Source organism: Salvelinus fontinalis, chromosome 19 (genome assembly GCF_029448725.1).
Source record: "Salvelinus fontinalis isolate EN_2023a chromosome 19, ASM2944872v1, whole genome shotgun sequence".
NCBI lineage: Eukaryota > Metazoa > Chordata > Actinopteri > Salmoniformes > Salmonidae > Salvelinus > Salvelinus fontinalis.
The window spans coordinates 29,544,582-29,565,577 of record NC_074683.1 but is presented as its reverse complement, the minus strand read 5'-3'; the positions used below and the strand labels follow the sequence as shown (position 1 = coordinate 29,565,577).

The window sequence follows — 20,996 nt, the reverse complement described above, 5'->3', positions numbered from 1 at the left end:
TAGCAGGCAATATTAACTTAATATGCAGGTTTAAAAATATATACTTGTGTATTGATTTTAAAGAAAGGCGTTCATGTTTATGGTTAGGTACACATTGGTGCAACGACAGTGCTTTTTTTTGCGAATGTGCTTGTTAAATCATCACCCGTTTGCTGAAGTAGGCTGTGATTCGATGAGAAATTAACAGGCACCGCATCGATTATTTGCAACGCAGGACAAGCTAGATAAACTAGTACTATCATCACCCATGTGTAGTTAACTAGTGATTTATGTTAAGATTGATTGTTTTCAGATAAGTTTAATGCTAGCTAGCAACTTACCTTGGCTCCTTGCTGCACTCGCGTAACAGGTAGTTAGCCTGGTACGCAGTCTCCTCGTGGAGTGCAATGTAATCGGCCACAATCGGTGTCCAAAAATGCCGATTACCGATTGTTATGAAAACTTGATATCGGTCATTCCGATTAATTGGTCGACCTTTAGTTGGTACCCGCCCTTCACTCTCTCGGGCCCATAAACATGTCTACTAGCAGAGCCTCTCTAGGGAGGCTGGGCTGAGGCAGACTCTCCTCTCCCTATAACATACCCCTGTCTGTCACCTAGTCTTCTCCTCCACCTCTCCTCTAACTCTGCTCAAATTCACCTAGAACCCAGACCAATCATGGCCGGGTGACTTTGACAAGGAAAAAGTAGCTCTGCATGAGGAAAAAGGGTTCTTCTAACTTGTCTTTTTGGCCCTGCTTAACTTATCTGCCAGCTACTTTGTAGTTTTTGTATCCATCTTGCCTTCTTTCCCCCTCTCCCTTCTCTCCTTCATTTCACATCTTTCTCTCTCTCTGGGTGAAGCTGAGAATCTCTTCACAAAATGCTTGTTTTCAATTCAATTTCAGATTAAGGGCTTTATTGGCATAGGAAACGTATGTTTACATTGCCAAAGCAAGTGAAATAGGTAAAACAAAAGTGAAATAAACAAACAATTAACAGTAAACATTACTTACAAAAGTTCCAAAATAATAAAGACATTTCAAATGTGTGAACAGTGTTTTAATGATGTGCAAATAGTTAAAATAAGAAAGGGACAATAAATAAACAAATATAGGTTGTATTTACAATGATGTTTGTTCTTCACTGGTTGCCCTTTTCTTGTGGCAACAGTTCACACATCTTGCTGCTGTGATTGCACACTGTGGTATTTCACCCAATAGATATGGGAGTTTATCAAAATTTGATTTGTTTTCAAATTCTTTGTGGGTCTGCGTTATCTGAGGGAAATATGTGTCTCTAATATGGTCATACATTTGACAGGAGGTTAGGAAGTGCAGCTCAGTTTCCACCTCATTTTTTGGGCAGTGTGCACATAGCCTGTCTTCTCTTGAGAGCCAGGTCTGCCTACGGTGGCCTTTCTCAATAGTAAGGCTATGCTCACTGAGTCTGTACATAATCAAAGATCTCTTTAAGTTTGGGTCAGTCACAGTGGTCAGGTATTCTGCCACTGTGTACTCTCTGTTTAGGGCCAAATAGTATTCTAGTTTTCTCAGTTTTTTTGTAAATTCTTTCCAATGTGTCAAATAGTTATTTGTGTGTTCTTATAATTTGGTTAGGTGTAATTGTGTTGCTGTCCTGGGGCTCTGTGGGATCTGTTTGTGAACAGAGCACCAGGACCAGCTTGCTTAGGGGGCTCTTCTCCAGCTTTATCTCTGTAGGTGATGGCTTTGTTATGGGAGTTGTTTCCGTTTAGGTGGGTGTAGAATGCTATGAGAGCTATGAGGCTCTTTTCTGGATTTTGATCATTAGCGAGTATCGGCCTAATGCTGCTCTGCATGCATTTGGTGTTTTACGTTTGTACAAGGAGGATATTTTTGCAGAATTCTGCATGCAGTCTCAATTTGGTGTTTGTCCCATTTAGTGAATTCTTGGTTGGTGAGCGGACCCCAGACCTCACAAGCATAAAGGGCAATGGGTTCTATAACTGATTCAAGTATTTTTAGCCAGATCCTAATTGGTATGTCAAATTTTATGTTCCTTTTGATGGCATAGAATGCCCTTCTTGCCTTGTCTCTCAGATTGCCCTGGAGCACACAAAGCTGTGAACAATGGTGTCCAGATGGAATTTTTATTCGTAGTCCTGGGAACTGGACCTTTTTTGGAACACCATTATTTTTGTCTTACTGAGATTTACTGTCAGGGCCCAGGTCTGACAGAATCTGTGCAGAAGTTCTAGGTGCTGCTGTAGGCCCTCCTTGGTTGGTGACAGAAGCACCAGATCATCAGCAAACAGTAGACATTTGATTTCAGATTCTAGTACTGTGAGGCCGGGTGCTGCGGACTGTTCTAGTTCCCTCGCCAATTCGTTGATATATATGTTGAAGAGGGTGGGGCTTAAGCTGCATCTCTGTCTCACCCACCGGCCCTGTGGAAAGAAATTAGTGGGGGGTTAGTGCCAGTTTTAACAGCACACTTGTTGTTTGTGTACATAGATTTCATAATGTTGTATGTTTTTCCCCCAACACCACTTCCCATCAATTTGTATAGCAGACCCTTGTGCCAAATTGAGTCGAAAGCTTTTTTTTTAAATCAACAAAGCATGAGAAGACTTTGCCTTTTCTGTGGTTTGTTTGTTTGTCAATTTGGGTGTGCAGGGTGAATACGTGGTCTGTTGTAAAGTCATTTGGTAAAAAGCCAATTTGACATTTGCTCAGTACATTGTTTTCGCTGAGGAAATGTATGAGTGTTGTTAATGATAATACAGAGGATTTTTCCAAGGTTGCTGTTGACGCAATTCAATTTCAACACTTTATTGGCATGGGAAACATATGTTTACATTGCCAAAGCAAGTGAAATAAATAAACAATACAAATGAACAGTAAACACTACACTCACAAAAGTTCCAAAGGAATAGAGACATTTCAAATGTCATATGTCTATATACATATTATGTCTCTCTCTCTCTCATTTTCTTTGCTTCCATGTATATCTCTCTGACTGAAGCTGGGGATGTATTCAAAAAATGCTTGTTTTCTCACTGTGTGTCACAGCAAGCCCTAGGAGGTGGCTGGTCCCCCTGAGGCAGTGCTCCTAACACAGAACGTTAAGTCTAAGCATAGGCTCACTACCATAGGAACAGGCTTCGACAAGAATCAGACATGTCCTCCTTAGGCCTAAATGGTATGGAATCCAATGTAACCTTTTTGTGATTATTTTCATTTTAACACCAAGCAAAATTACTAAAAAGCAAACAGGGACGTATTTTGACGTAGGTCGGTGTAGAACCGTCATTGTGAAAAAAGGCTAGCTCTACCATGCTACATTCTAATTTCTCAAGGCCCACCTTTACAGGGCCACCTTTACATTTTAGTCATTTAGCAGATGCTGTTATCCAGAGTGACTCAGTGGGTGAGTGCATACATTTCCATACTGGTCCACCATGGGAATTGAACCCACAACCCTGGTGTTGCAAGTGCCATGCTCTACTGAGTGAGCCACACGGGAGCCATTCCTCTGTCCTCTGCCATCAGTCTGTCCCTGACTGTGTGCTTTGTTGAGGTAGGCCTCAATCACATTTGTATGTTAGACTGTCTCTCTTTGTGCCTGCTTTGTATGGTAGTGTCTCTGCCTGCCTGTGCTCTATTGAGGTAGTTGGCCTGAATCCCATTTGACTAACTCTGGCTGTGTATCAATGTCTCTGTGCCTGCTTGTGCCGGGAGACGCTGCTCGAGTGCCTCTCAGGCTGATTACAGTACATGCCACTGCAGATGTGTGACATTCTCCCAGTCATGTCGAGCGCCAGTGGCCCCTCTCTCTATCATGATAATGGAACTGTGGTTTATGGTGCCAGAGCTGCACTAGCAGCGTGTTATAAAGCAGTAGTGGGAGACAGACAGAGACAAAGGGGTCTGGATCCTGCTCAGTGCTATGAGAGCCCAGACAGAGAACCAGGAGCCAGGAGTCTGGAGTCTGCTCAGTGCTATGAGATCCCACACAGAGAGCCAGGGGTCTGGAGTCTGCTCAGTGCTATGAGATCCCACACAGAGAGCCAGGGGTCTGGAGTCTGCTCAGTGCTATGAGATCCCAGACAGAGAGCCAGGGGTCTGGAGTCTGCTCAGTGCTATGAGAGCCCAGACAGAGAGCCAGGGGTCTGGAGTCTGCTCAGTGCTATGAGATCCCACACAGAGAGCCAGGGGTCTGGAGTCTGCTCAGTGCTATGAGAGCCCCGGCTGTGTCAGTGGGATGTGGGGCTGATATGTCTGGGATGGTTTGATTTCAAGCCACTATGGCCACATAGCATCTGAGTGAGTGGGATGTGTGGGATAGATTTGAGTGTCACATTCAGATGTGGTCAGAGAGAGAACTGGCATTCATAAAATGATGCTTCCCCTGTAGATCTTGTAGCACCATTAGGAAATGTAACTTTGTATGTCCTCAGACTTCTAGGACCTATGAGTAGTCATGTATAACTTACACTACTAACGGAATTATTTATATGTTACAGTATTCTTGTAATAAGATTTATATTGGGAAAAACATCCAGCGCCTTGAACGTACGTCTTGGAGAGCATAAATTCACTTTTTGATGTCAAGATATCACCCTTCGCCAGTTACGAGACACTTTAAAGAACAAAATCATTCTATTTATTAATTGCGTTGCGTCAGGATCTAAAAAGTTCAACCACCACGTAGAGGAGGTGACTGTGACAACAAATTACTCCAAAGAGAAGCCATGTGGATATACACTACCATTCAAAAGTTTGTGGTTCCTTAGAAATGTCCTTGTTTTTGAAAGAAAAGCACATTTTTTTGTCCATTTTTAAACTAACATCAAATTGATCAGAAATACAGTGTAGACATTGTTAATGTTGTAAATGACTATTGTAGCTGGAAACGGCAGATTATTTTATGGAATATCTACACGGGCGTACAGAGGCCCATTATCAGCAACCATCACTCCTGTGTTCCAATGGCACGTTGTGTTAGCTAATCCAAGTTTATAATTTTAAAAGGCTAATTGATCATTAGAAAACCCATTTGCAATAATGTTAGCACAGCTGAAAACCTTTGTCCTGATTTAAAGAAGCAATACAACTGGCCTTCTTTAGACTAGTTGAGTATCTGGAGCATCAGCATTTGTGGGTGCGATTACAGGCTCAAAATGGCCAGAAACAAATAAATTTCTTCTGAACTCGTCAGTCTATTCTTGTTCTGAGAAATGAACGCTATTCCATGTGAGAAATTGCCAAGAAACTGAAGCTCTCGTACAACGCTGTGTACTATTCCCTTCACAGAACAGTGCAAACTGTCTCTAGCCAGAATAGAAACAGGGGAGGCCCCGGTGCACAACTGAGCAAGAGGACAATTACATTAGTGTCTAGTTTGAGGAACAGATGCCTCACAAGTCCTCAACTGGCAGTATAATTAAATAGTACCCTCAAAACACCAGTCTCAACGTCAACAGTGAAGAGGTGACTCCGGGATGCTGGCCTTCTAGGCATAGTTGCAAAGAAAAAGCCATATCTCCGACTGGCCAATAAAAATAAAGGATTGGTAAAAGAACACAGACACTGGACAGAGGAACTCTGCCTAGAAGGCCAGCGCCCCGGAGTCGTCTCTTCACTGTTGACATTGAGACAGTTTTTTTTTGTGTGGGTACTATTCAATTAATAAACTTTCTCCCCAATTTCGTGGTATCCAATTGGTAGTTACAGTCTTGTCTCATCGCTGCAACTACCTTATGGACTCGGGAGAGGCGAAGGCCGAGAGCCACGCGTCCTCCGAAACACGACCTAGCCAAGCCGCACTGCTTCTTGACACCGAAGGCTGTAAAGCCAAAATGTCTGTGTACGCTATCCTCAATGCAGTAAAAAAATTGAAACATTAATTAATGAAGCTTTATGCAACATTTGAGTGCGAACCCATTACACCTCTTCGTTTGTCAGATATGATTGTTGCCATCACTCTGATTGCTTTGGTTTGTCTGTTGGATTGGGTCTACAGATTAGTCCTACAACTGTTAACAGATTCAAATCAAATCAAATTTTATTTGTCACATACACATGGTTAGCAGATGTTAATGCGAGTGTAGCGAAATGCTTGTTCTTCTAGTTCCGACAATGCAGTAATAACCAACAAGTAATCTAATCTGTTAGCAGATTAGAGCCATGATTGAGTGTTGGCCTCATGAGAACTAGGAGAGAAGGATGCAGTTTCTTTGTTGGAAGTCATGGAGAGGGAGCTGTAAATGTGGACAAGAGCTCAAGAAATGTATCCTGGGTCTCTAATGAAAGGAAAGAGAGAGTGCTAATTGAATACATCCGGACGGACGTTAGTATTTGAGTGTTCATTTTTTGGAGAATAAAAATTGTAGGCCTATTTTAACAATGAAAAAGCTTTGTTTCAATTCAATTGATACTTGTGAAATTTTTACCTACAAGGATATACCAATTCTTAATTTAATTAAACTTTTGAATGTAGTTTTTATAACGGTGCGTGGAGCTACTGCTGTACATTTAAGCCCTATTGTTTATTCCCCAGTTCAAATAGCAAATACACAATCAGTTCTATCATAGCGGAAATCAGACTTTTCTTTCGCTGTTACTGTTGGCCAAATTACCAGAGAAAAGCAAGCAGCCTGTCCGATGTTTACCTCTGCCATGTGGATTTGTGCCATTCTGATTAGGCAAGAGTTTAAGCACAATTTTTTTGTTGTTGGGGGAAATCTGAAAAAAAGTCCTATTTCAAATAGTAAAATAATTTAAAATGCCCATCCCTACTTGGGAGGATGAGTGTGTGGCAGTGTGTGACAGTAGTTTGGGATTGGGTGGGGGTGAGTGTTCGGGAATGTAGGAGAGTGTTAGTCATTTCCAGATGACTCAGAAGAGCCATTTCTCTAATACTGGCCCCCAGCTGAATGACTACTCCACTCTGATGTCATCACATGGTGTTTTTGCTCTATATATTCCAGAACTTTGTGCATTTACTATATCTTCCTCTAAAACAGGGGGGGGGGGGGCAATTCCAGTCCTTGAGGGCCTGATTGGTGTCACTGTTTTTTCCCCAGCCCCAGCTAACACACCTGCCTCTAATAATCACCTAATCATGATCTTCAGTTTAGAATGCAGTTTGATTAATCAGCTGTGTTTGCTAGGGATGGAGAAAAAGTGTGACACCAATCAGGCCCTCGGACTGGAGTTGCCCACCGCTGCTCTAAGACATATATGTGCAAGTGTGTTAGATCAGCCCTTATCTATTCCCTCAATTTAAATACGAAGGAAGGCACTTAACAAGGGAATTTATGAATGAAGTGAATTAGGGGTGTTAAGAATTCGGAAGAGTGAATCTACTATTAAGCGACTAGGGTGGTTGGCTCAGGTTTGAAAGAGAGACAGAGTTTAGCATCCTGCTGCCAAAATTTGTCAAAGAGTCCTTTGTGTGTCCCTCTGCTGAAGATGGTTAGTATGCAGTGTAGGGTGTCGGGCGGCACAAACTAGCTACATAATCTGTATTTTAACCGAATGGACCTTACGTACTGTTTCAAACATGATCTTTAAAGAAAGTAAACGTTGAAAAATATGCAATTAATGTAAAAGTAAAACCCTTTTCTCTCCTACATTATTAATACCTACTCCATGATTATAAACAAGGGGTGTATCCCAATAATAGTTTATCTTCTCCTTAGGGCTGACCCCATTTAGTCCACTGGTCGATTTGTTTGGTCTATGGGCTGTTGGTCGACCAGGATTTTGCATGAAAGCGAGAAAAAAAATGTAATGCTCTGATCCTGTCGAAACGTCATAAAATTGCCTACCTGATTACTTCTTATCTGTTGCGCAAATAGCCTACAGCTGTGTTTGTCTGTCTGGTACTCACTGGTGCAGGAAACTATGAGGTCCAAGAATATTTTAAATAATGTTGCAAGTTTGCTAGCATGAGCAGGCTGGACCAAGTTAATAGTTGATACAATGTTTCAAGTTCCTTGCAGACAGACCATGTATAGCCAATGTGATTTAAAGGATATATATATTTTTATCAGGATATTTTCTACCTGTGGGCTGCAATGTTTTTATTTGTTGGCTTTATGTAGGCTATATTTACATATTGGCAATAGAAGTTACTTTTAGATTTGTATCATTTTCATTTAGATATAATTTTTATTAACCACATGACATTGATTTTGAGATATGAAGACTATTATAAATGAAACTCAACTTCCACGAAAATATACATATGAAAATCTTGGCACTCCAAATGGAAAAAATGTTACAGACCACTGGTGTAACTTACTACAGTTAACTTCAGGAGCTTAACAAGGCTAGCAGCAGAGGGCAGTGGGGAGGAGGGTCACAGGTTTTTTTCTTCTGGTTAGGCTATATGATCTCTGGCTCCCTCTTTTTAGTAATTTGTCTTCATTTTTAATGAAGAAAACATGGTGTCTATATTTCGAAAAATGCTCGTGTTCAAATTCCATCGCTCTCGGTCGACCAAGATTTTTCTTTTTTTGGGGAGAGCCCTACTTCTCCTGATGTGTGCACTAATCCACTACTTCATACAAATCTAAAAGCATGGACATTTCCACCATATTTCTTATACAAGTCATTCCCTTTCAAATCAGGGTAGTGTACGCTTTTGAAGGAAGGGGAGATAATTGGGGAAAAGCCAGAGTCTCTCTGTACAGAGTGCTGCTTAGGTAACAAATGGAATCCCCTTTCCCCTAAACACCTGCCTTGTGGCTTCAACTGTAGCCCACTCTGACGACAATCAATACAACACTAGTCCATAAGCTATCTACGATACTTATTGTAGAGAAAGACTAGAAGGGAACTTCCTGCTAGTACCATTCACTGTGTTGAAATAGGACAAAAGAGAACAAGAAACTCTCTCATCAGTGCGGTATCATGGTTGACAGTCCTCTGCCCCTAGTGCATGGTATACTGAACAGGTGATGAGGAACTGGCTAGTCCTGGTATTGTTCTGGAATGATGTGAGCTCACCCAGAGCAAATGCAGACTAGCTTGGAGTGAGAGCCAGGGTTTTCAGAAAGTTGAAGGGAAGAGAGGCCTCCTAGCTGGTGGATGTTTTCTGGGCCTGTAATTCCCCACAACATTTTTCAGGAAGTCCCCAACTGGCCTCTGAGGTGAAAGCAGGGAGAGTCATCTGGTTTCCTGTAGATTCTTTACTCATATCTAGAACAGTAATCTCTCTCTATCATATTTATATAACTGGAATCTAGCCAGCCAACTGCATTCTGAACACTTTACCAGAGCTGATGTTGAAATCGAACAGCAGTTACAGTATGCTAACAAACTGGTCCCATCACGGCTCATGTGCTGAAACTCAGCAGGTTTTATAGCTTCAACTCATTTTTATGTTAAAGAAAGAAGGAAGGACTGACCCAAAATTTGTTGACGACATCGTAGCATGACTAATTGAATTAACTGATTAACTGATCTGATGTTGATCACGTTACATTAAATTAAATACTGTGCTGTGTCCCAGTACTGTACACGTCTATTTCAGTTGGTGTGCTATTGATGAGTCAGTGTAAAACTTAATTTGTAATTGGCAGGATATATTCTGTATCACATTAATATGTATCACCATTTTATTTAGGGCTTTATTTTTCGGCTGGCGTTGGGCCAGCACAATTGTCAAATGCATGCTAGTTGGTAATTTTGACCTGTTAAAGCCGGTGTTGTGCAGAAAATCTCCCCCCCTGACAGAATTCCCCCACCCCCTTTCGTGTGAACGCGCACACACTCAATTCTTCATTGCTGCGACTTGCTTGCTAGTTGAGCTTTATGACCATGTTAGGCTGCCTTTCATTTTTATTTTTTATGTCGGTTTGGGGGGGGGGGGGGGGGGGGGGGGCACTAGTAATGTCTGCAGTTTTTGGTTTGGCTATTTGTTACTAGTGTATTAGGCTATAAATAAATCTCTTTGCCAAAATTCGCCATCTCTCAATCAATCACATTTATTTATAAAGCCCTTCTTACATCAGCTGATGTCACAAAGTGCTGTACAGAAACCCAGCCTAAAACCCCAAACAGCAAGCAATGTAGGTGTAGAAGCACGGTGGGTAGGGAAAACTCCCTAGAAAGGCCGAAACCTAGGAAGAAACCTAGAGGAACCAGGCTATGAGGGGTGCCGGGTGGAGATTATAGGAACATGACCAAGATGTTCATAGATGACCAGCAGGGTCAAATAATAATAATCACAGTGGTTGTAGAGGGTGTGTGCCACAGAAAGTATTTGACTCTAGCCACAAAATTAAGGAAATTAGAATTATAGGCAATTAGCAAGACACCCCCGATAAAGGAGTGGTTCTGCAGGTGGTGACCACAGACCACTTCTCAGTTCCTATGCTTCCTGGCTGATGTTTTGGTCACTTTTGAATGCTGGCGGTGCTTTTCCTCTAGTGGTACCATAAGACGGAGTCTACAACCCACACAAGTGGCTCAGGAGACGTGGAGGAGGCCGTAGGAGGGCAACAACCCAGCAGCAGGACCGCTACCGCCGCCTTTGTGCAAGGAGGAGCACTGCCAGAGCCCTGCAAAATGACCTCCAGCAGGCCACAAATGTGCATGTAAGACATGTGCCATGTAAGAAAGCTAACGTTTAAGTTCCTTGCTCAGAACATGAGAACATATGAAAGCTGGTGGTTCCTTTTAACATGAGTCTTCAATATTCCCAGGTAAGAAGTTTTAGGTTGTAGTTATTATAGGAATTATAGGACTATTTCTCTCTATACGATTTGTATTTCATATACCTTTGACTATTGGTTGTTCTTATAGGCACTTTAGTATTGCCAGTGTAACAGTATAGCTTCCATCCCTCTCCTCGCCGCTACCTGGGCTCGAACCAGGAACACATCGACAACAGCCACCCTCGAAGCAGCGTTACCCATGCAGAGCAAGGGGAACAACTACTCCAAGTCTCAGCGCGAGTGACGTTTGAAACGCTATTAGCGCGCACCCCGCTAACTGGCTAGCCATTTCACATCGGTTACACCAGCCTAATCTCGGGAGTTGATAGGCTTGAATTCATAAACAGCAGAGCTGCTGGCAAAACGCACAAAAGTCCTGTTTGAATGAATGCTTACGAGCCTGCTGGTGCCCACCATCGCTCAGTCAGACTGCTCTATCAAATCATAGACTTAATTATAACATAATAACACACAGAAATACGAGCCTTAGGTCATTAATATGGTCGAATAAGGAAACTATCATCTTGAAAACAAAACATTTATTCTTTCAGTGAAATACGGAACCGTTCCGTGTTTTATCTAACGGATGGCATCCATCAGTCTAAATATTCCTGTTACATTGCACACATTGCACAACCTTCAATGTTATGTCACAATTACGTAAAATTCTGGCAAATTAGTTCGCAATGAGCCAGGCGGCCCAAACTGTTGCATATACCCTGACTCTGCGTGCAATGAACGCAAGAGAAGTGACAGAATTTCACCTGGTTAATATTGCCTGCTGTTCTGGATTTCTTTTAGCTAAAAATGCAGGTTTAAAAATATATACTTCTGTGTATTGATTTTAAGAAAGGCATTGATGTTTATGGTTAGGTACACATTGGAGCCACGACAGTCCTTTTTCGCGAATGCGCACTGCATCGATTATATGCAACGCAGGACAAGCTAGATAAACTTGTAATATCATAAACGTTGTGTAGTTATAACTAGTGATTATGATTGATTGATTGTTTTCTATAAGATACGTTTAATGCTAGCTAGCAACTTACCTTGGCTTCTTACTGCATTCGCGTAACAGGCAGGCTCCTCGTGAGGCAGGTGGTTAGAGCGTTGGACTAGTTAACCGTAAGGTTGCAAGATTGAATCCCTGAGCTGACAAGGTAAAAATCTGTCGTTCTGCCCCTGAACAAGGCAGTTAACCCACCGTTCCTAGGCCGTCATTGAAAATAAGAATGTGTTCTTAACTGACTTGCCAGTTAAATAAAGGTGTTAAAAACATTTATTTTTTTTATCTGCAAAATCGGCGTCCAAAATTAACGATTGTTATGAGAACTTGAAATCGACCCTAATTAATCGGTCATTCCGATTAATCGGTCGACCTTTAGTATTAAGCCATGTAATGCCTTGATTGGTCAGTGAGTGTCCAAGCCCTTGTCACACCTAAAAGTTGATCATTCATCAAAAAGCCAACATTTTGCGCCACCACCAGCTATTGTGCTCATAATAACGGCTGTGAAAATAATTTCTGACACACCCTCGGATCTATAGTGCTACTGTCAGGGCTTAGATTTACAATTGGGTTAGGTTTGTTAAAATATAGTACTTCATGTTCTATTCGGTTGACTGCTGTTTAATTTTTATCAAACACCACAGTAGCTTATGTGCCACTTGCTAGGCTGTACTATGTGTCATGAGTGCAGTAACCAGTAAACAGCATGGTGCCTGCTGCCTGACTTTACCTTCACCGATCTAACTTGGCATGTCTCCAGCAGCAGTCACCTGCTCTGCTCCTGCTCTTCCTGCACCCCTTCCTCTCCGCCAGTGTCCTGGGCTGAGCTCCTGTCCTGACATGTGCCTTGATCGGCCCCAGCCCTCCCCCTTATCTCCTCTCTGCTATGGAGAGGGTGTGAGGTCACCCTGTTCAAGCACCTCTCATCCAACCCTGCACAGATCCAGAGAGAAGCATTTAGTAGTGTAGTATTGGTGTCTCTGATGGGTCTTTGGCATGGTTTGCTAACTACCTCTCTCAAAGAGTGCGGTGTATAAAGTCAAAACATCTGCTGTCTCAGCCACTGCCTGTCACCAAGGGAGTACCCCAAGGCTCAATCCTAGGCCCCATGCTCTTCTCAATTTACATCAACAACATAGCTCAGGAAGTAGGAAGCTCTCATCCATTTATATGCAGATGATACAGTCTTCTACTTAGCTGGCCCCTGGATGTTGTGTTAAATGCTCTACGACAAAGCTTTCTTAGTGTCCAACAAGCTTTCTCTACCCTTAACCTTGTTCTGAACACCTCAGCACATATCAAAGCTGCAGGCTAAAGTTAAATCTAGACTTGGTTTCCTCTATTGTAATCGCTCCTCTTTCACCCCAGCTGCCAAACTAACCCTGATTCAGATTGCCATCCTACCCATGCTAGATTACGGAGACATAATATATACAATGGGGAGAACAAGTATTTGATACACTGCCGATTTTGCAGGTTTTCCTACTTACAAAGCATGTAGAGGTCTTTTTTATCATAGGTACACTTCAACTGTGAGAGACGGAATCTAAAACAAAAATCCAGAAAATCACATTGTATGATTTTTAAGTAATTCATTTGCATTTTATTGCATGATATAAGTTTTTGATACATCAGAAAAGCAGAACTTAATATTTGGTATAGAGATCATACGTTTCCTGTAGTTCTTGACCACACTGCAGCAGGGATTTTAGCCTACTCCTCCATACAGACCTTCTCCAGATCCTTCAGGTTTCGGGGCTGTCGCTTGGCAATACGGACTTTCAGTTCCCTCCAAAGATTTTCTATTGGGTTCAGGTCTGGAGACTGGCTAGGCCACTCCAGGACCTGCATATCCTTGCTTCTGGGCCTGAGCTACAGGCAGTTCGATTAGGGTATGTCTTTAGGCGGAAATTGAGAAGAAGGGGGGGGGTCCCCAAAGAAGTTAACTCACTTGCCTAGTTAAATATAGGTTAAATAAAATAAAATAGTGTACAGTGTAGTACACATGCAAATGAATGCTGACTGAGACATGTTTTATATGCTGATACTACTCTGCATATTATACTAATAAATAGGCCTACAGGGACTGGCTGTGGAAGACTATGGCTAGGCTTGGGATTTTTACATATTTAGCTTATTTATTCACTTTCTGCTTGATTAAAAATAACTTTGCCTTGGCAGGCTTGATTAATAAGGACTTTCCCCATTTGTGAGGTGTGTCGTCGACTGACATGACTGTAAATCCCGTGTACATTAGTGCGTAGGCCCATCTTGTCTCAATATATCAGATTCATTAATCATCACCCTGCTTTGAATGTATGAAACCCCTGTCGCTGTTGAAGAGTGAACATGTGTGTCTCACTGTCTGGTAGGCTATTCCAGGTGTCAGGGAGGAAGACAGTGTACTAGAGAACATGGGCTGCCTGGCTCTTCTATGCTGCTATATGGACTCACTGTGCTATCTGTTGTATGTATGTGATGTGGAAGGGGGGAAGGCAGTGGAGAACACTGGCTGCCTGGCCCTGCGCTAGGCTGTGATGTATGGGCTCACTGTATCATCCGTGTAGAGAACATGGGCTTTCTCCTAACTGCTATATGGACTCACTGTTTCATCTGGGCAGTGGTTCCCAAACTTGTTAGTCCCGTACCCATTCAAGCATTCAACCTCCAGCTGTGTACCCCCTCTAGCACCAGGGTCAGCGCACTCTCAAATGTTTTTTTTTGCCATTATTGTAAGCCTGCCACACACACACTATACGATATATTTATTAAACATAAGAATGAGTGTGAGTTTGTCACAACCCGGCTCGTGGGAAGTGACAAAAAGCTCTTATAGGACCAGGGCACAAATAATAATAATTAATAATTTTGCAGTTTTATTTAGCCATCTTACATATAAAACTTTATTTGTTTATCAAATTGTGAATAACTTACCACAGGTTAATGAGAAGGGTGTGCTTGAAAGGATGCACATAACTCTGGGTTGTATTGGAAAGAGTCTCAGTCTTCAATAATGTTCCACACAGTCTGCCTTTATTTAGTTTTAATGCTAGTGAGGGCCGAGAATCCACTCTCACATAGGTACGTGGTTGCAAAGAGAATCAGTGGCTTAACAGCGCGATTTGCCAAGGCAGGATACTCTGAGCGCAGCCCAATCCAGAAATCTAGCAGTGTCTTCTGATTTTAAATTCAATTTTCACAGAACCGCTTGTTGCAATTTCGATGAGGCTCGCTTGTTCAGATATCGGTAAGTGGAATGGAGGCAGGGCATGAAAGGGATAATGAATCCAGTTGTTTGAGTCATCCGTTTCGGGAAAGTACCCGCGTAATTGTGCACCCAACTCACTAGGGTGCTTTGCTATATCACATTTGACATTGTCCATAAGATTGTTCATTTGCACACACAAAAATCATACAATGATGGAAAGACCTGTGTTGTCCTTGTTAATGCAGACAGAGAAGAGCTCCAACTTCTTAATCATAGCCTCAATTTTGTCCCGCACATTGAATATCGTTGCGGAGAGTCCCTGTAATCCTAGATTCAGATCATTCAGGTGAGGAAAAAATATTCACTGGCTTGTATGCGAAGCAGTAATTGTTTCAAAACATCTCCTGCATTGCCACTGATGCATCGTGAAACCGTGTTGTTTGATGAAGACGTTGTCTGTATAGTTTTTTTGGGGTCCTTTTCCCCCATCATTGTCCCAGCCATATCCGGCAGCAGGAAAAATTAAGTCCTCCCCAATAGTATGAGGTGTGCCTGTCCTAGTCACTCGGTAGCTCACCATATAAGACTCTTCTAGCCCCTTCTTATTAATGGTATCTGTTGCTTTTATACATGTCTTACTACTCGAAAGTCGTCTTCATTCTCGCTCCAAAAACTTCAGTGGCTTATGTTTCAAATTGTCATGTTTTGTTTCTAAATGTCTGCGCAAGAGTGACGGTTTCATCGAGGTGTGAGATAGTACTTTTGCACAGACAGTGGTTGCTCCTTTAAAAGTTGTGTCATACTGCAGCACACTTTGCGGGGTGCTGCAGCATTCTGTGGCACGTTATCTAATTGTCAGACATTTTTTCTGTTAATGCAAGTTATTGCTAGTTTGACCACCAGAGGGCATCTTTGAGAAGCATTTGATAGTCTTCCATATTGGCATTACAAGAGAATTTAAAACCTTTTTTATAACAACATAGTATATGAGATTGATTTTAAGAAATTTGGCTTGATTAATTTGATTAATATTATGGTGTTTCTATTCCGAGGAAAATGAAACCCTCTGGGTTTCCGTTAGGATGGAATGGAAAATGACGCTATACAGTGTGACGGCCGGGAGTAGGCTACAGCATAAGAGGATTGGGGGATTCTAAATTGTTTGCCTTCATTAGACAACTTTGTTCCAATATTTCTGTAAATCAGTGATATTTATTCTCATAGTAAATTGCTATGGATCCATGACTAAATCAACATCTGCATTTTGAAAGAGTATTTTCATCATTAGTTTATTAATAAAAGCATAAAGATGCTGGTGAAGAAATACAGTACTGTGCAGTATATGCTTTTACATTTGGATAATAAAGCATTTAAAGCATTTTGGAGATAAGCCACCTGCATTTGTTTATTAGGCTACTGTGCAGTCTGACAAGTAAACATAGCCTACAATACATACTGTAGTAAACATGGGAAAATTCCTTACATAAGGGAGAGCAGGCCATGTCTGTACTACAAAATGCAGGCACGCAGGAGACTGGGGTTCAAATCCCTGACGGGGAGGAAGGAGTAGGCTGTCTTTGTAAATAATAAACTGTTCTTAACTGCTTCCATACAGTATATCACAAAAGTGAGTACACCCCTCACATTTTTGTAAATATTTGAGTATATCTTTTCATGTGGCAACACTGAAGAAATAACACGTTGCTACAATGTAAAGTAGTGAGTGTACAGCTTGTTTAACAGTGTACATTTGCTGTCCCCTTAATAACTCAACACACAGCCACTTCTTGCCACTAGGGGGTGCCATTTCGACAAATTCGTATCCAAATTAAACTGCCTCGTACTCAATTCTTGCTCGTACAATATGCATATTATTATTACTTTTGGATAGATAACACTCTCTAGTTTCTAAAACCGTTTGAATTATATCTGTGGGTGAAACAGAACTCGACTTAGAGCAATTTTCCTATGTGTATGTCAGAGTGCAGAATTTTGCTGGCTGTTCCCAGACCTGTGTATTAATTTGCCTGTCCTCTATTGGTTGAGATGCACTGCATACGCCTTCCCCTGGTTGTTAGCGAATAGGGAGAGTTGAAATGGAGTTTCTACGTAGGTCCCAAAGTTGATAAATTGATTGGGATCGAGGTGTCCACCCTTTTGGATCTTCGCGCTGACGCAGAAAGGGTCTTGGCATGTCTTTTTAGAAGCTCTGGTTTTAGAAACTAGATATATCCGGCTCTGTTTTTATTCGATATAGGCTTTAACCTGTTGGGGATGGGGGCGCTGTTTAGACTATTTATGCTAATGTGGCAAATTTTTTAAACGGCTTCCCACAAAATCCTTGATCGTACAATATGCATATTATTATTATTATTGGATAGAAAACAGTCTATAGTTTCTATAGGAGTTGAAATTTTGTCTCTAAGTGGAACAGAGCCCATTCTACAGCAATTTCCCTGACATGGAGTCAGATTTGAGAAATGTTGGCCACTCTTCTGAAGTCATTTAAAAGGGCACTGTCGTTGCTATGACTATACGGACACTTCTTACGTCTTCCCCTGGATGCCTTTACGTGATGACGATTCCAACGGTGTCGATTGCGCGTTCACAGGCCCTACAAATCAAAAAACCCTGAAGCTAGTCATTCTTTGGGAGCTGCGTCATGAGCCTAGAGGACCCCGGCGCGCACCTGTTCCAAGCGTTAGTTTAGCCTGTTATATTTCTCCGGTCATCTTTTCACTCGTTATAGGAGTTAAAAACATCATAAGGTAGTTAATTTAAAGCGTTTTATAGCAATTTATATCCGTTTAGTGCGATTTTGGGACATTTATTTTTGCAACGATGTGAAAAGTTGGGCACGCTTTTCAGTTCATCCCGAACGCAGTTGACATTTCCACATGGCAAGAGGACAGCTTTCCACCAAAAGACGATTTCTCCCAAGAAAGGATCCTTTGCCCAAGATACTGATGGAAGAACAGCTCAAGGTAGGAAATTTTTATTATGATAAATCGTGTTTCTGTCGAAACATTTTAGTGGCTTAGGACGCCATGTTTTTTGACGTAGCTTCGCTTGGCGCAAACTGTATTGAAAAGTAAGGATAAATTAAAAAATGTAATAACGCAATTGTATTAACCCTCCCGTTGTCCTTCTATTATGCCTAGCACACAGTGTCCCCCCCCGGGTCACTCTGTCCCGTCTTGGCTAAAGGCCCAGTGGGCACAAGTGTGACAGTATGGGTGTGAACAGCCTTTGCAGATGTATTTCTTACACCTGCAGCACGCTGTGTGTGTCTTGGCGTCCTTCTTGGGTGGGCAGACCTGACACCTCTTCCTCTTACTCGCCCCCAGCGGTGCGGCCGGGGCGGCGGCGGCGGCCGGGCCGGCGGCTCGCTCGCGGGCCTGCGGACGAGCCTCGGCGGATACACGCTCGCCCCGGATGACTTTGACAAGTGCGGACGCGGCTTCGGTGCGGGGGAGACGCTGCCTTCTTTGGATCAAGGGCTTCACGAGCGCCTTTCCGAGCTGCTCCAGGAACACCCTCCTCTTGTTCCGCTTCCCGGGCATCCAGTCGGGGTTGATCTCTCGCCATATGACAAAGGCGTTGTAGGAGGACACGTCGAGGATGTTGTGGAAGATGACCAGGGGCCAGCGGGCGGTCATCCGTCTGCAGCTGTAGGTCCCGACCACCTTGTCTAGGTTGTCCACGCCGCCCTTGTTGCAGTTGTAGTCTAGGATGAGGGCCGGCTTCCGGTCTCGGCGATCGCTGACGTCGGGCTCCGCGTGCCGCGTGCTCAGAAGCAGCACGTTCTTATTTCTCTTTGCCAGGTAGGACACTAGAGTGGCGGTGGGCGTGAAGGCGAACCTGGAGGACGAGACCTGTCTGCCCTTGGACTGGAGCAGCGCGGGAGGGAGCTCGGGCTTGTTCTTTCGCACCGTGCCCACCATGGTGAGGTTCCTCTCGAGGAGCCGCTGCCCGAGTTCGTAGGAGGTGAAGAAATTGTCACACGTGACGTTGTGACCGGCCGGCAGTCCCTCGGTCAGATCGAGGACGACGCGCGCGCCCTGGTTCTTCTCGGGGCATCCGCCGGCCGCCTTGCCGGTGTACACTTGCATCTTCCAAGCGTAGCTGGACTTGGCGTCGCAGGCCACCCACGACTTGATGCCGTATTTGGCCGGCTTGCTGGGAATGTACTGTCGGAAAGGGCAGCGTCCTTGAGGCGAGGGAGAGGGGAGGGAGAGGAGAGGGAGAGGAGAGGGAGAGGAGAGGGAGAGGAGATTAGCAGGAGATTAGCAGCAGCGTCATCGTTACAGGCTCACCATCGGGGCGCACTGCGTTTACGTTACACGCAGCCGCCGACGCCGCCGCCCGTGCCACTGCCCATTGCTACTGCTGCCCATTGCTACTACTGCCGATTGCTACCGCTGCCCGTGCTACTACTGCCCGTGCTCTCTACGCTACACGTACATACACAGATACATTGACTGCTACCGCTCTCTATGCACAGATACATAGACTGCCCGTGCTCTCTACGCCACGCGTACAAACACAGATACATAGACTGCCCGTGCTCTCTACGCTACGCGTACGTACACAGATGCATAGACGGTACCTCTGAACGGGACCAGTTGTTCGTCCACCGTCACTTCGGGCCCCGGGTTGTAGAGGGCCTGCAGCCGCTCCTCCCACAGGTCCCACACCTCTCTCACGGCCGCCAGTCTGTCGGTGGCGAGTCTCGCGGGTCTCGACTGGCGGTCGTCGAATCGCAGCAGCCTCGAGTACTTGTGAAACGCCTTGAGCGGCATGGTGGCGCGGAACACGGTCCTGCCGCTCTCGGCGTCCCACAGGCTGGCCGCGGCCTCGCCTCGGGACCTGTAGACGCCGGCTAGGATCAGCAGCCCTACGTAGGCGCGCAGGTCGGTGGAGTCCATGGGTCGCCAGCCGTCTCCGTATTTTCTCACCCCCTGCAGATTGGTCATGTCCACGATGATCCTTTCTATCGCCGGTGTGACAAACAGCCGGAAGGCGGACTCGATGTCGAGCGCTCGCGACGCGGCGTAGGCCGTGGGGCCCGGCGTCACGGCGGGGCAGGGCTGGCGGATGGCGCGGGGTCGGTCCGGGCCGCGATAGGCCGCGGAGGACCATTTGATTTTGCCGTTTTTCGACAGCAACGTCTCCCTTTCTCGCTCTGGCTCTCTGGCTCTGTCTGGCTCTCTGTCTCGCTCCTCTCGGGCAGCGGCCGCGTCTCCCTCCGGCTCTTCCTCCGGCTCTTCCTCCGGATCTTCCTCCGAAGAGGAGCTCGACCGCGAGGCCGAGTCGTCTCCGTAGTCGTCCGCGTCGCGCTCGGGGTTGTATTCCTCACCGTCTTCATCTTCCGAAACGTCCTCCTCTTCGGAATCGCAGTAGTCTTCTTCGTCTTCTTGGTCGACGCTGGAGGATATCTGTTCCAGGACCTGAGCCGCGCTGAAACCGGGACTGCGAGGCGTCGTAGGCGGAGGCAACACGCTCGGCGGGGTCGTATTCCTCGTCGTCGTCGTCCTCGTCGTCGTCCTCATCATCGTCCTCATCTTGTTCTTCTTGTTGTTGTTCTTGTTCTTGTTGTTGTTGTTCTTCTTCTTCTTCTTCTTCCTGACAATATTAGTAGGCTCTCTACGCCCTGCTTACTGTCGTAGGCGGAGGGCTCACGCTCGGCGGGGTCGTATTCCTCCTCGTCGTCGTCCTCGTCGTCGTCCTCTTCTTCTTCTTCTTCTTCTTCTTCTTCTTCCTGACAATATTAGTAGCCTCTCTACGCCCTGCTTACGGTGGCCACGTGAATGGGACGAGGCACGCGAATGGACGAGGCGCGTGGTCGGCCCTGCCTGCTCCTTCGGCCCTTCGGCCCTTCGACCCTTCGCACCTTGGCCCCTTCGGTCCCATCCGGGACGCTCGGCTGGCCTACCCGCGTGATAGCACCGAGGTCGTGCACAGAGTTGGTGGGGACAACTGGTCCCTGCCGGGGTCACTCCGACCCGGCCCAGACAGAGGGGAACAACTCCTAACACAGGCCCCGGGTCACTCCGACCCGGCTCAGACAGGGGTAGGAGGGGAGGGTT

General features: G+C 44.6%; 2 protein-coding genes across 3 annotated transcripts in view; one reads left to right on the top strand and one right to left on the bottom strand.

Moving 5' to 3' along the window:
* LOC129816577 (ras-related protein Ral-B-like) overlaps positions 1-20,996 on the top strand; it is a 64,392-nt gene that overhangs the window by 7,293 nt on the left and 36,103 nt on the right. The gene's annotated exons all lie outside the window — the stretch shown is intronic.
* LOC129816578 (piggyBac transposable element-derived protein 4-like) lies at positions 18,040-20,490 on the bottom strand. The gene is made up of 2 exons (XM_055871211.1): positions 19,517-20,490; positions 18,040-19,117 (listed from the first exon to the last, which is right to left on the bottom strand). The coding sequence occupies exons 1-2, from the start codon at positions 20,469-20,471 to the stop codon at positions 18,090-18,092; spliced, it is 1,983 nt and encodes a 660-aa protein (XP_055727186.1). The 5' UTR covers positions 20,472-20,490; the 3' UTR covers positions 18,040-18,089.

What these genes read in the sequence shown, in the direction of transcription:
- LOC129816578 (XM_055871211.1), bottom strand. Translation starts at nt 20,471, where the DNA reads ATGAGGACGATGATGAGGACGACGACGAGGACGACGACGACGAGGAAT. An exon ending in ACAACTGGTCCCGTTCAGAG is followed by an intron (nt 19,118 to 19,516) that starts GTACCGTCTATG and finishes CCTCGCCTCAAG; the next exon opens with GACGCTGCCCTTTCCGACAG.